Source organism: Aquarana catesbeiana, linkage group LG01 (genome assembly GCF_042186555.1).
Source record: "Aquarana catesbeiana isolate 2022-GZ linkage group LG01, ASM4218655v1, whole genome shotgun sequence".
NCBI lineage: Eukaryota > Metazoa > Chordata > Amphibia > Anura > Ranidae > Aquarana > Aquarana catesbeiana.
In genome coordinates this window covers 826,871,512-826,885,281 of record NC_133324.1, presented here as the reverse complement: position 1 = coordinate 826,885,281, position 13,770 = coordinate 826,871,512, and the positions used below count along the sequence as shown (strand labels likewise).

The 13,770-nt window shown below is 42.9% G+C and overlaps 1 protein-coding gene across 1 annotated transcript in view; it reads left to right on the top strand.

Moving 5' to 3' along the window:
- Window positions 1–13,329, top strand: part of ATP10D (ATPase phospholipid transporting 10D (putative)) — a 139,569-nt gene extending 126,240 nt beyond the window's left edge. Inside the window, exon 23 of the mRNA XM_073608486.1 lies at window positions 8,259–13,329. Coding sequence (XP_073464587.1) covers window positions 8,259–8,466 — 208 coding nt within the window. The 3' untranslated portion in view covers window positions 8,467–13,329. The remainder of the gene's footprint in view (window positions 1–8,258) is intronic.
- The last annotated feature ends 441 nt before the right edge of the window (window positions 13,330–13,770 follow it).

The window sequence follows — 13,770 nt, the reverse complement described above, 5'->3', positions numbered from 1 at the left end:
AGAGGATGTCGGAAGCGAGCGCGGGACTTTCGAGGGGTCAGGTAAGTAAAACGGGGGGGTGCTGGTATTGTTGGATGTTTTTTCAGCTTAATGCATATAATGCATTAAGGTGAAAAAACTTTTACCTTTACAACCCCTTTAAGGCCCCTGGCCAAGGGATTCTTTATTTGGAGGCAGCTCAGAAGGCCACAGGGTAATAATCCAGATACTGTGGAGGACAGGCGGCAATATAGCAGGGTGGCCATAGGGCACAATAAGGGAGAGATCCAAAGCCGGGGCAACAATTCAAGCACACTGAGACACAGGCAGTAAGCTGGTCCTGCAGGGACTAAGTCCAGGGTTACAGGGCAACAATCCAGGCACAGTGAAGGACAGACAGAAATCTGGTACAGCGGGGAATGATGGCGGCCATAATGGATAATTAACTACTTCACCCCTGGAAGATTTTACCCCCTTCCTGACCAGAGCACTTTTTGCGATTCGGCACTGCGTCGCTTTAACTGACAATTGCACGGTCATCTGACGTTGCACCCAAACAAAATTTATGTCCTTTTTTTCCCCCGCAAATAGAGCTTTTTTTTGGTGGTATTTGATCGCCTCTGCGGTTTTTGTTTTTTGCGCTATAAACAAAAAAAAGAGCGACAATTTTGGAAAAAAAAACAATATTTTTTACTTTTTGCTATAATAATTATCCCCCAAAAATATATAAAAAAAATGTTTTCCTCAGTTTAGGCCGATATGTATTCCTCTACATATTTTTGGTAAAAAAAATAGCAATAAGCGTATATTGATTGGTTTGCGCAAAAGTTACAGCGTCTAAAAAATAGGATAGTTTTATGGCTTTTTTATTATTTATTTATTTTTTTTTTACTAGTAATGGCGGTGATCTGCATTTTTTTTTTATTTTTATCGGGACTGCAACATTATGGCGGACACTTCAGATAATTTTGACACATTTTTGGGACCATTGGCATTTTTACAGCGATCAATGCTATAAAATTGCATTGATTACTGTGAAAATGTCACTGGCAGTGAAGGGGTTAACCAGTAGGGGGCAGTGAAGGGGTTAAGTTTGTCCTTCTACCTGTTCTAACTGAAGGGGGGATGGGACTGTGCAGGGGATATGACAGATCATCTGTTCATACGATCTGTCTGTTCTCCCCTCAGAGAACCGGAAACTGTGTTTACACACACAGATCCCAGTTTTTGTTGTGCCCTGAGCGATCGCGGGAGCCTGGCGGTGATCGCGACCGCCGGGCACTTTCCTCGGCTCTATGGGCAAGCAGAGGGCGCGTGTGCGCCACTTAGTGCCCGTCTATGGTACCAACGTACCATGACGCCGATTTACGCAGCCGAGCCATGTTGCCGCAGTATAACTGCGGCGGGTGGTCGGCATGCGGTTAAAATATTTTAAAAAATGACTCAATTTCCCCATCCACACTCAAGGTGGATGAGGAAATCCTGACAGCTGGCAGACTTTCCTGTCATCAGAATACACTGATCAGCATTGCCGGCCAGACCCTCTGGGTACGCACAACGCACTGATCAATTTTGCAGATCAGCTGCATATTGATTGGTTTTACAGTAATAAATGTTCTTTTAGAGGGTTTTTTTTTTCATTTTAAAATCTAATATTTCCCATTTGCTGTAGTTAAACTGATATTAAAGGTATTTTCTTTATCTTACATCACAGGACACAGAGCCACAGTAATAACTGTATGGGTTATATGGCACCTTTAGGTGATTGGACACTGGCACACCCTAAACAGGAAGTTCATTCCCCATATAACCCCTCCCCTTACCGGGAGTACCTCAGTTTTTTCGCCAGTGTCTTAAGCGTTGGTCACGAGTAAAGATGTGCTGTGCTGAGCTCCGCTGGAATATTCCTTACTGGGGCAAGCCATGCAACCGGATCCATTTTGTCTTTTCCAGGCCGAATTGAATGGCACCCGGGCCTCGTGTCCGAACAAACGAGGTTTTGCCTGTAACGCTTCTCTTTTTAGAGAGCCGGACCCCGGGATCCAGTATATGTTTTTTTCAGCCATATTCCTGGCGGGGTGCTTTTTACAGGCCCAGGGCTGTGGATCCATGATAAGTAAAGGGGCCCCCAGTCCCTGAAGGTTTTCTAAACAGAGCCCACCGTGAGAGGTGAAGATTGGGTCTGTTACCACAGAACCCTGCAGCTGGATAAGGTAAGGGAGATTCCTAGGGAATTTTTCTAATTCTTGTGGGTTTTTTCCTTTAACGTAAATGTTGCTATGCCTATAGTCACCACCGGGGACTGTCCAGAGCACGTACCTTTCCATGCTTGTCAGCCTCGCCTCTGTGTACAAGCTGCACGTTTCCACTGGTCCAGGCTCCAGGTAAAGTCGTGGGAAAGGGGGGTTTTCTCCTCCTAGGAAAGTCCCCCCACCTGGATAGCTTCCTCCAGGCAGTAGGAGCATGGCATCAGACGGCAGATGCCAGGCCGCTCCTGCTGCCATTACGGCGGTTCCCATCGGCAGCTCCCCCCCCCCCCCCCAGCCCTCCTCCATGCGGTCCAGCAGGATCAAAGCCCGCTCATGTGGGAAAACACTCTATTTTAAAATAGATGAGGGGGGCACGATGGGAGGTCGGAGGAAGGGAGCGGGGCTTAGCGGCGTTGGCGCAAATTACCATCCACAACGCGGGCTGCATAGTTATAAAATGCACCCTTTTTCAGGTGCATAAAATTAGGAGGGACACAGACGGACGGGTGGCATGTGGGTGAGTGACACAGGTATTCCCAGCCACATTTACTTTAAGCATCATGCTGAGCTTAATAGCAGCAGCAGTTGCTGGACTATTGCTCAGCAGTGGGTGCATTTTTTGGGTGGTACATCTGCGTCTGTGCTCGGCACTATGACCAGAGGAGGTGGTTCAAATGCCGCAAAGACCAAGGACACAAAGGGGTCGCCCTCGGGTCCTAAGGACCCTCCCTCTGCAACACATCCCGTACTAAGAAGGCTGGTCAGAATGAGCCATCAGGGTCATCAGGGGCTGCAATTGCTTCCGACACTTCAGCCCCTGTCTATATAACTGAGCAGGTTTTCTCCTCAGCTGTTAGTGGCTTAGAGGAAAGATTAGTGGCTTTAATTACGTCTTCACAGAGTGGAAGAAAACACATTAGGTCTCCTTCTACTACCCAGGATCCACAAACGAAGGAACTGTGGGAGGGGGGAAGATGAATCCCCCTCAGGGGACCGTGAACAGGCTGATGATTCCTCTTCCGAGGAATCAAGTGGGGAAGGATCTTATTTTATTATTTTATTTCAGTTACTTATATAGTGCCGTCAATTTACGCAGTGCTTTACATATACAATGTACATTCACATCAGTCCCTACCCCCAAGGAGCTTACAATCTAAGGTCCCTAACTCACATTCATACATACTAGGGACAATTTAGACAGGATCCAATTAACCTACCAGCATGTCTTTGGAGTGTGGGAGGAAACCGGAGTACCCGGAGGAAACCCACGCAGGCACAGGGAGAACATGCAAACTCCAGGCAGGTAGTGTCATGGTTGGGATTCAAACCAGCGACCCTTCTTACTGCTAGGCGAAAGTGCTATCCACTACACCACTGTGCCGCTCCATCTTCTTCAGCTTCACACGCTGAGAAGTTGCTGGTGCATTCTCTTACTGAAATGGTCCGCGCCACGTTTAAGCTACCCTTAACAGAGTCGGGTGAAGAGCCCACTTCCTGTTTGGGTTCACTAAAGCCCCCGCAAGGCTTGCGTGCCTTTCCTGTCCATTTATTACTAGAAAAGCTTATGTATTCTGAGTGGAATCACCCAGATAAGCACTTTTTTCCTCCTAAGTTTTCAACGCTTTATCATATGGAGGAAGAATTCATTAGGATGTGGAGTATACCAGCAATTGACGCTGCTATATCCTCTGTGAATAAAAGTTTGACTTGTCCGGTTGACAATGCGCAAATGCTTAGGGATCCAACTGATAAAAAATAAGAAGTCCTGGGGGAGGAAGCCCGCAAGACAGAGCGCTAAAGCCTGCCTCTTTATGAAGGGGCGCCCCCGCTCGTTAGAGTGGGGGGAAGACTTCTGTGGTTCCCAAAGGTCTGGCAGGAAGAATTTCGGGACAGATAGGTGGTCTCCACAATAGCTCTAGGTTACAAACAAGAGTTCCAAGAGTTCCCTTCTCCAGCTCAAATGTCCCCTAAGATCCAGAGAAAAAGAAGTCTCTCTTTTTAGAGTTAGACCGACTTTTGTCACAAAAAGTCATCATGGTGGTTTCTGTTGAAGAGCTGGGGTCAGGGTTTTATTCATGTACCTATTTTCCCTGCTCACCAGAAGTATCTGCGTTTCGAAGTAGAAGGACTTCATTTTCAGTTTGTAGCCTTGCCTTTCGGTCTAGCTACTGCACCTCGGGTGTTTACAAAACTTCTGGCCCTTCCTCTGGCCAGATTAAGGACTCAAGGTATAACAATAATAGCATACCTGGACGACCTGCTCTTAATAGACCGGTCGGTAGTCCGCCTGGACCAAAGCGTGGTCACCACAGTCAACTACCTGGAATACCTAGGTCATCAACCTAGAGATATCTTCTTTAAAGCCAGTAAGAAGATTAGAGTACTTGGTCCTGCTCATAGATACAGCCCAGAAGAAGGTGTTTTTACCCAAGGCAAAGACCAGCACCATAAAGGAGCTGGTCCAAGGGTCAGGGCAAAGCACGGTCCTTCTATTCGCCTTTGTATGAGGTTGTTGGGGAAGATGGTGGCTTCATTCGAAGCCATTCCCTATGCTCAGTTTCATTCGAGACTGCTGCAAAACAGTATCCTAGCAGCCTGGAACAAGAAGATTCGGGCACTAGATTTTTCCAATGCGTTTGTCGCCAAAAGTGCGCCAGAGCCTCAGTTGGTGGAGGATATCCGAAAATCTGCAGCAGAGGAAATCCTTCTTACCGGCTACCTGGAAGTTGGTAACAACAGATGCCAGCCTTTCAGGTTGGGGAGCAGTCCTGGAAGAAGTGTCTGTCCAAGGGAAATGGTCCAGAACCGAAAGGACCTTGCCCATCAACATTCTAGAAATTCGGGTGGCGCATCTGGCTCTAAAGGCATGGACATTCAGGTTGCAGAATTCTCCTGTCAGGATTCAATCCGACAACGCCACAGCAGTGGCTTATATCAATCACCAAGGGGGCACTAGAAGTCAGGCAGCCCAGGGAGAGGTAAACCATATCCTTACCTGGGCAGAAAAAACATGTGCCGTGCATTTCGGCAATCTTCATTCCAGGTGTAGAGAACTGGCAGGCAGACTACTTAAGTCGCCAGCAGTTGTTCCCGGGGGAATGGTCCCTTCACCCCGACATCTTCCTGGCTATATGCCAAAGATGGGGGATCCAGGATGTAGATCTGTTTGCATCCAGGTTCAACAACAAAGTCAACAACTTTGTGTCAAGAGCAAGGGATCCACTCGCATGCGGAACAGATGCATTGGTGACCCCGTGGGATCAGTTCTCACTGATTTATGCATTCCCTCCTATTCTGCTGCTACCTAGACTTCTTTGCAGGATCAAGCGAGATAGGAAGTCGGTAGTTCTTATGGTCCAGAAGATCTTGGTATGCAGAAATAGTAAAGATGGTGGTAGGGGCCCCATGGACCCTACCACCACTTCCAGACCTACTATCGCAGGTACCAGTGTTCCATCCTACTTTACAAAAGCTAAATTTAACGGTTTGGCTATTGAAACCCACATTCTAAGGAATCGTGGGCTTTCAGGCTCAGTGATATCTACCTTGATCAATGCAAGGAAGCCAGCTTCCAGAATCATTTATTATAGGGTCTGGAAGGCATATGTTTCTTGGTGTGAATCCAGGGGTTGGCATCCTAGGAAGTATGTCATGGGTAGAATTCTTGCCTTTCTGCAAATGTGGATAGAAATGAAACTAGCCTTGAGTACTATCAAGGGCCAGGTCTCGGCCTTATCAGTATTGTTTCAGCATCCGCTTGCTTCACATTCTTGATCCGAAGACTTATACAGGGGGTAATGCGGCTTAATCCACCAGTTAGGGCTCCCTGAACCCTTGGGACTTAAATTTAGTTCTGTCGGAATTACAGAAACAGCCTTTTGAGCCGATATGACATTTTCCTTTGGTCCTTTTGACAAGGAAGCTAGTTTTTCTGGTAGCCATTTCTTCTGCAAGAAGAGTATCAGAGTTGGCGGCTCTATCTTGTAAAGAACCATATTTAATTGTTCACAAGGATAGAATAGTATTGCGTCCTCATCCTAGCTTTCTGCCAAAGGTGGTTTCAGGTTTTCACCTAAACCAGGATTTTGTTTTACCTTCATTTTTTCCAGAACCCTGTTCTAAGGAAGAAAAGTCACTACACTCTTTGGATGTAGTGAGAGCAGTCAAGATCTATTTGAAGGCAACTGCTCAGATTAAAAAAACTGATGTTTTTTTCTTGTTTCTAGTTAAGGACAGGCAGCATTGAAATCCACTATTGCCAAATGGATTCGGCAGGTTATTATTCAAGCTTATGGCTTGAAGAAGAAGGTTCCACCTTTTCAAGTCAAAGCGCTCTTCACCAGGGCTGTTAGTGCTTAATGGGCAGTGCATCATCAAGCCTCCATGGCTCAAATCTGCAAGGCCGCAACCTGGTCTTCAGTCCATGCATTCACCAGATTCTATCAGGTGGATGTAAGAAGGCATGAGGATATCGCCTTTGGGCGCAGTACTGCAGGCAGCAGTATAGGTCCTCAGGTCTGATTGCACCCTACTTTTGTTTGTGTCCCCTCCCCTCAGGTGGCATTGCTCTGAAACATCCCATACAGTTATTACTGTGGCTCTGTGTCCTGTGATGTACAATAAAGAAAATAGGATTTTTATAACAGCTTATCTGTAAAATCCTTTTCTTGGAGTACATCATGGGACACAGAGGTCCCTCCTCTTTTTCTGGTTACACATGTATTGCTTTGCTACAAAACTGAGGTACTCCCGGTAAGGGGAGGGGTTATATGTGCCAGTGTCCACCACCTAAAGGTGCCATATAACCCATACAGTAATTACTGTGGCTCTGTGTCCCATGATGTACTCCAAGAAAAGGATTTTACAGGTAAGCTGTTATAAAAATCCTCTTAGTGGCTCCTGGCCCCTCCTCTTCTCTGAGGAGAAGAGGCTTGCTATGGGGCACCCGTGCATGCTTGCTCCCAAGCCCGACTCCTGTGTTTATAGGACACACAGAACGGGGCTCAGCCCCCCCCCAACCCCCCCACCCACCCCTACCCCTGTTCCCTCCTCACTGGCTGTGAGCTGTGATTGACAGCAGGAGCCAATGGCTCCTGCTGCTGTCTCTCAGGCAATCAGGAGGCAGAGACTCGGGAGAGCAACTGCTCCAATGCACATCACATGGAATGCGATCAGGCTCGGGTAAGTAATAGGGGGGCTGCTGGAGAAGCTTCATACTGAAGGTTTTTACCTTTTATAATTGGAATGCATGAAGGTAAAAACCTTCAGCCTTTAGAACAACTTTATATGGTCCAATCGCACCCGTTTCACCTGACACAATACTCAAGCATGAATCTGGCTGCTTGGTGCTCTCCAAGGAAGAAACAGTCTGTAGAATTCATTATTGCACATGAGGATCCCTTCATCTTCTCACAGATAAGAAAAAAGGTGACACTGGACCACTTGAGCACAGTTGATTGAGTCACACATTGTGACAGGATCTAGCACTTTGGAGGGGGAGATTTCGGGGGGGGGTTCCTTGCACATGACATGTCTGTCAGGCCCCAAATATAATTATTTTTCTTTAAGTGGCACTTCCTAATTTTTCTCCTAGGCATGGATGATGCAGGGTTGGCCAGCCTACTACCTCCTGGAATGCCCACATCACCCATATCAGGAGCTTGAAATGTTTGCATGCATAGACATGCCCGTGGGTCTCTGATAGGTCCCGTATGCCTTGCAGAGACCTGCAGCTTGTTTGCGCATGTATGAGATCTTGCTCATGCGCATATATGTCATGTGGGTCTCTGCACTGAAACCCTGCCTCCTCAGACATGTGAGTTGGACGTCCATGAGGCAGTGGGTGACTGACTGACCCTATGTTATCCTCGCCTAGGCAAGGAATCCGAAAGTGGCACTATTAAATCAATAAAGAGGGTGATTTATTTTTCCTAAAATATCTGCAATTCTGCAAGAGGGAGAGGGGAGAAGACGTTTTATGGGTGATGGTCTGTTTTTAACCTTTAATTGCATCATATTTTTTCATTCTAGGTATGTTTACAGGATATTTCAAGGGTCATTGTTCCCCACTCCCCAGCAAAGGGCTAAGCAGCTGGACGTGATGACTGCTGAAGAGCGTTTACGTGCCATTAAACACTGGTATACTCCAAAGATTGCGCGACGTAACAGTACCTCATTTTATATTGTGCCAGCAGGTGGCAGCGTAGCAACAGAGGATGAAGAAGCTTTTTCTGTCTAAGAAGGTTGCATAACATTATTAACTTTATTGTTAAGACAGAAGAGATTGACCCTTTGTTGCTCAAGTGATTGCACAGTCATTGTTTATTGCAAAAATATACTTGTATTATGCGCATGGTGCTAATATTTCAAGTATGACGAAGGAGGTAATCTGCTACTTTAAGATTTGGGATCTATAGATCAAAGCCTAGACCCAATCTATCTGTGTAAAAGGAATCTGCTTGGCAATTTAGACTTGGCCATAAAAAACGGGATAACTGGCTGAATGTAGAAGTTGCAATTTATTCATCATTCCAGCTTTTCTTTTTGCACTTTGTACATTTTATAATACAGTGTTAAATATTTTTCCGACGGCCTGTGCTGAATCTTAATTCGTTGCTAGTTTTTACTCAGTACATGAAGAAAATCTTATTAAGAGTACAACCAAGGAGTCTACTTTTGAAATGTTTGTCAATTTCTCTTGGACAGCTGACCGAAAACAAGTACAGCACCACCTGCTGGTCAGGTATTATGAGCAAGCCATTCAGATGTAGTGATGCTCTGAGAGCCATTACATCTGAATGATCACACATAAGCGACATACATAACAAGTGTATTGGGAATGGGACTGTTGCGTGCATTTGGACTAGGAAACACACTGTACAGAGAAGCCAGAAGCAGTGTACAAATTTGGATCACAAAATCATTATGGTAAAGACACTCTTCAGTTTTTTTTACAGTAGACTTGTTACATTTCATAATTTAAAGGACTCTTTAATAAAAAAAAGGTTCACAGAGCAGTATCAACCAATAGAAGGTTTTGTTACTTTTTACTGCTAAGATCCACAATTTTAATTTTCATCACTGCTCTTTACATTTGGTTAGGAAGAGAGCTTTTGTTGCTTGGTGGGGAGGTTGAATTAAATTAGATGTATAGATGACCTACCTCCTTATTAAGTAAGACTAGGAGTAATGTACACAGAGCAGTACCCCAGTGCAGGCAGTCACAAATCCTAGGCCATCGTCGGAGCTCTTTGCACTTCTTTGTTAAAAAAACATCTGGCCATGTGTGCCCAATTTTTGCTTTCTTATCTAGATTAAACTACTCGGCTGATCTTGACATTATCCATGAAGTATTTATAAGTTCTCTAATGTGCTCATTCTGTATGTACATCCATAAGGACAGATCATAGCTGTCCTTCAAAGCTTCCAAAAAAAAACTTTTCATATACAGCCACTTCATTACCGAATACTTTATTACAGCATGTTTTGTTAGTCGTTTTGTGTAGCGTATTTGTATTATGTAGTTGTGATCAGGCTGATTTTTATGGTGTTTCTACCACATTAGATGTTTTCTCCTACACTTCCAAAAGGAAGCTATACATAGCGATGCATAATAATGGCTGCTGTGCAGCACCTCTAGGACCAATTGGGTCTAAACTATGCTGGTTCATGTATTACTGTTTTATAATCGAAGCATTGCCATTTTTTGTACATTTTTGCTATTCTGCAGCTTAAACTGAATAACTTGAAAATTTTGCTAACCGCTTGTTTTATAAGATTATGCATTTTTGTCTAGAAAACTTTGCTGAGCTCAAAATGGGCTGAATGTGCATTACTGCATGTTCTTATGTATACCATTGTATGTAAATGTGAACTTTTACTGTTAAACTGTTATTCTTAGATCACTACAAATCTTATTTAACCACAGGCCCAAAGAGCAATTATTTTCTGATTTCTAGAGCAGGCAATGCACAATGGCATCTGATTGGCTGATGTCAGTTACTTAATTTTGCCTGCTTCTCTTTGCCTTATCCAACAAAAAATTTAATTTAGGACATTTATGTACGAAATCCAGTAACCTAGAGAGGTCAGATTCTCATGTACAGAAGTTAGAACAGTAAAGATTGGTGTTAATGGGGAAATTTGCAATTTTTTTTGTAATTCTTTTGTTCGATTTACTGTGGATCTTTTCCCGTTTAAAGTAAATCCGCCACCAAACTGAGCCATTCAATTTGAAAATATGATGAAAAAAAATACTTACCTTGATTGTAAACCACTTGACAGCATAATAAGTAGACTTGGGCCCCTTTTATATGGGCCGGATTCTGCTGCAATCAGCAGGGTACTTATCAGCCGATCCCCTGCAGAGCAGGATGAATGCCACATATTCAGTCAGTTTATGCAGAGCGGACACGGACAGAGCCAATCTGCTCTATGGGTGACCGGATGTAAATGGTCCCCCAGATTGGAAAAGAAAGCCATCCCCTTCCCTTTATTTTGTTGGGTTTTTTTTTTTGTTTGTTTTTTTTTTTTTTTTTTTAGTGGGCCTGATTGGACCCGGAGGTAGGCAGGTGTTAGCGGACACAAGTCAGTTTTACACCTACCTGTCCATAAGGTTAAATCAATTGCCTTTATATCCAAAACTACTGATCATCTCAGCCTGTAGTTACATGTAGGAATACAGAGTTACAAGTTTATTACTAAAATGTAAAAAGGTAATGCTATGCACCAAATAAACATAATAAAAGTGTTAAGTACTGTAGCATAGATGAACAAATGTATTAACGATTACTAGAGGGAAAAAAAAGTTCTTAAATGCTTATTCAGAGTATTAAGGGATTAGCTGACCAGAAATATTGAAGTGACTGGGCCAATTCTTCCTACAGTTCTTAAAACTGGTAGGTTTTAGTTTTTTCAAGTCTTCTAAATTTTAAAGGACTTTTAATGTAAAATGCCATATATTATTTTTTTTTTTTTTTTTTTTTTTTTTTTTTTTTTAGTGATACCCAGTATCACCCAGAAATGACAGCTATAACAAACCACCCATTGTGATGCCACCGCATAGTTTCATTGGTTTGGGGAGGGGGGTTTCCTTTTTTACCCACAGAGCAGCAAATTCAATTTCAAGTCTTAAAAATACAGGTGGGAGCGCGGGGTTTAACTCCACACGTATATGTATTTCTAAATGTGATCTTGTTTTGAAAAAACATGACATTAAGACACCCTGCCTACGTTAATGCTGTCTTGAAATTTCACTTAATATGTACATAAAGTAAAAAATGTGGTTTTGGATGGAATGGGAAAAGGTTAGAACCGCAGGCCAGGGCACCATTAGTGCTTGTTCACACTTGCTTTGGAGCATGGATCTCTCTTCAGAGAGCATTTGACAGGCAGTGAGGGGGCGCTGTACCACCTCTTCACTACCTGCTTTAACCCCTTGAACACCCCACTTGAATGGATTATGGCTTTGCGGACGCTGTTCTTGCCATAAGCAACAGAGGGTATACTTCCTAGCATTACCATGAAGTAAAGCATCACAGTAAAAATACCGCTGGTGTGAGCAAGCCCTTATAGAGATTTACTCTAATTTACTTTTCAATGATCATAGTAAACGTGACAGGTGAATCTCCCTATTTGGGCTTACAGACAGCAATAAAAACTGACAGGGGTTCTAATCCATCTCCACTCTATCTGTTTTGCCTTTAATTGTACTTTAAACTCACCACCACCTGGATTTTGATAGACATTAAATTGAATTTGACAACTTGTTTTCAACCCCCTTCCTTCTGTATATATACAGTAGTCCTAAACTGACCATATGCTGTACAGTCAGATCATTTGACTACAAACCCCAAGAACTGTATCTGGATTTAAAGCAACTTTTCTTCTAGCTAGTGCACAGTAGTAAAAGAATTACTGTAAAAACATCTCTAGAATTTAATTCCGTTTTCCATCATGCTGGAGACTTTTTGTGAGCAGTACTGAATTCATTTCTAAATAATCTTTAATTTTTTTAATCCCTTTCCCACTTATCTATCCCTAGCAATGCTTGAAAATAGATAAAAAATTAGGCTTGACCAACATTGCAGAGGTGACAAGTCTTTGTCCTCCAAAAATTATCTTTAGATGGAATCCACCTTTAAAGGTCAGCATTGTGTGTGTGTGTGTGTATATATAATTTCTTTAGTGCCTAAAAGGTAACTGGTATCCTCCAGCAGTGATACTCTGGTTCTTAAAGTCACTTTTGCAGTTGGTAAAGCATATCATTTATATTCAGTTCTCAGGGTTGACTTTATTCTATGCATCTCACACCCATGATAGTGTATTATGAATTAATATACACAGTTGCCAACTCGTTGCTGTGATTTCTTACACTGTACAATATAAAGATTCTGTGCTGATTCAACACAGATAAGGTACTGGCTGAATCTAGGTAATTACAGGCCATGTATCTCTAAAGCTGGCCATAGATGGGTAGAAGTTTGAAGGAAGTTTCTTGAGAAAAGAATGTTCTAAGAAAGGTCGTTTGTTTTTCTAATCATTAGTGGGGCCAAATCGATGTTCAGTTTCCACTGCAGTGCTGAGAAATTATGAAGGATCGGGAAGGAAAATATTTTTCTAATGAACAAATTTCTTTAATTGTTTGTGGTTTACGTTTGGTAAAGTCCATTCACTCCAAAATCAAATGTTGAAAGCAAGGAATCTTTCGAACGACATTTGAATGTTCTGAAAATTTTGTATGCATTTTTTTTTAAAAAGAATTTACATGTGAAGTTCTATCCATCTGTGGCCAGCTTTAGACATGACGCTAAATACAGAGATGGGTTGGCTACTATGCATGTGTATTTACTGTAGTGCCTGTATCTGTGTTTTTTCCTTGACTACAAAATAATCCAGAATTTTGTATGTATTTCCTGGCCTACATTCTGGTAATGTTTAGGTATTCCCATCAAAACGCTTTTCTGTGCAAAAGACAATGCACTTTAAGTATTTCTTATTGTTTTTAGAGCTTTTTTTTATGCTTTCTGTTATTGTTCACACTGTAGCTATTGTATGTTATATTTATTGTATATCAAAATAAAGAAAATGGTTTATTGTTAAATCTTTGTCGTTTTTTTCAAGTAAAAAAAGTTTGGAGTATTTTAATAATAAAGCTGTTATTTTAGATTTTGCACAATGTAAAATTTTAATGAGAAATGTTAGCTGTGTCCTATTCTGAATGAAAAATATGTTGTGGACTTTATGTACTACAAAGGGACATGCATACTGCCTGGTCAGCCTGTGCTGCATCACTAGTGTGACTGAGGGGGTGCCAAACAGAGGAGTCGGAGGCATGTGCTTCACAATGAACTTCAAGAGATACTAAAGTCTTGTTTTGTTTTTTTTTCACTTAAAAATAACAAATGTTATACTTGCCTGCTCTGTGCAATGGTTTTGAACAGAGCAGCCCTGATCCTCCTCCTGACTGGCGCTCCTGGCCCCTCCCTCCTGCCGAGTGCCCCCACAGCAAACAGCTTGCTATGGGAGCACCTGAGCCGAGTCG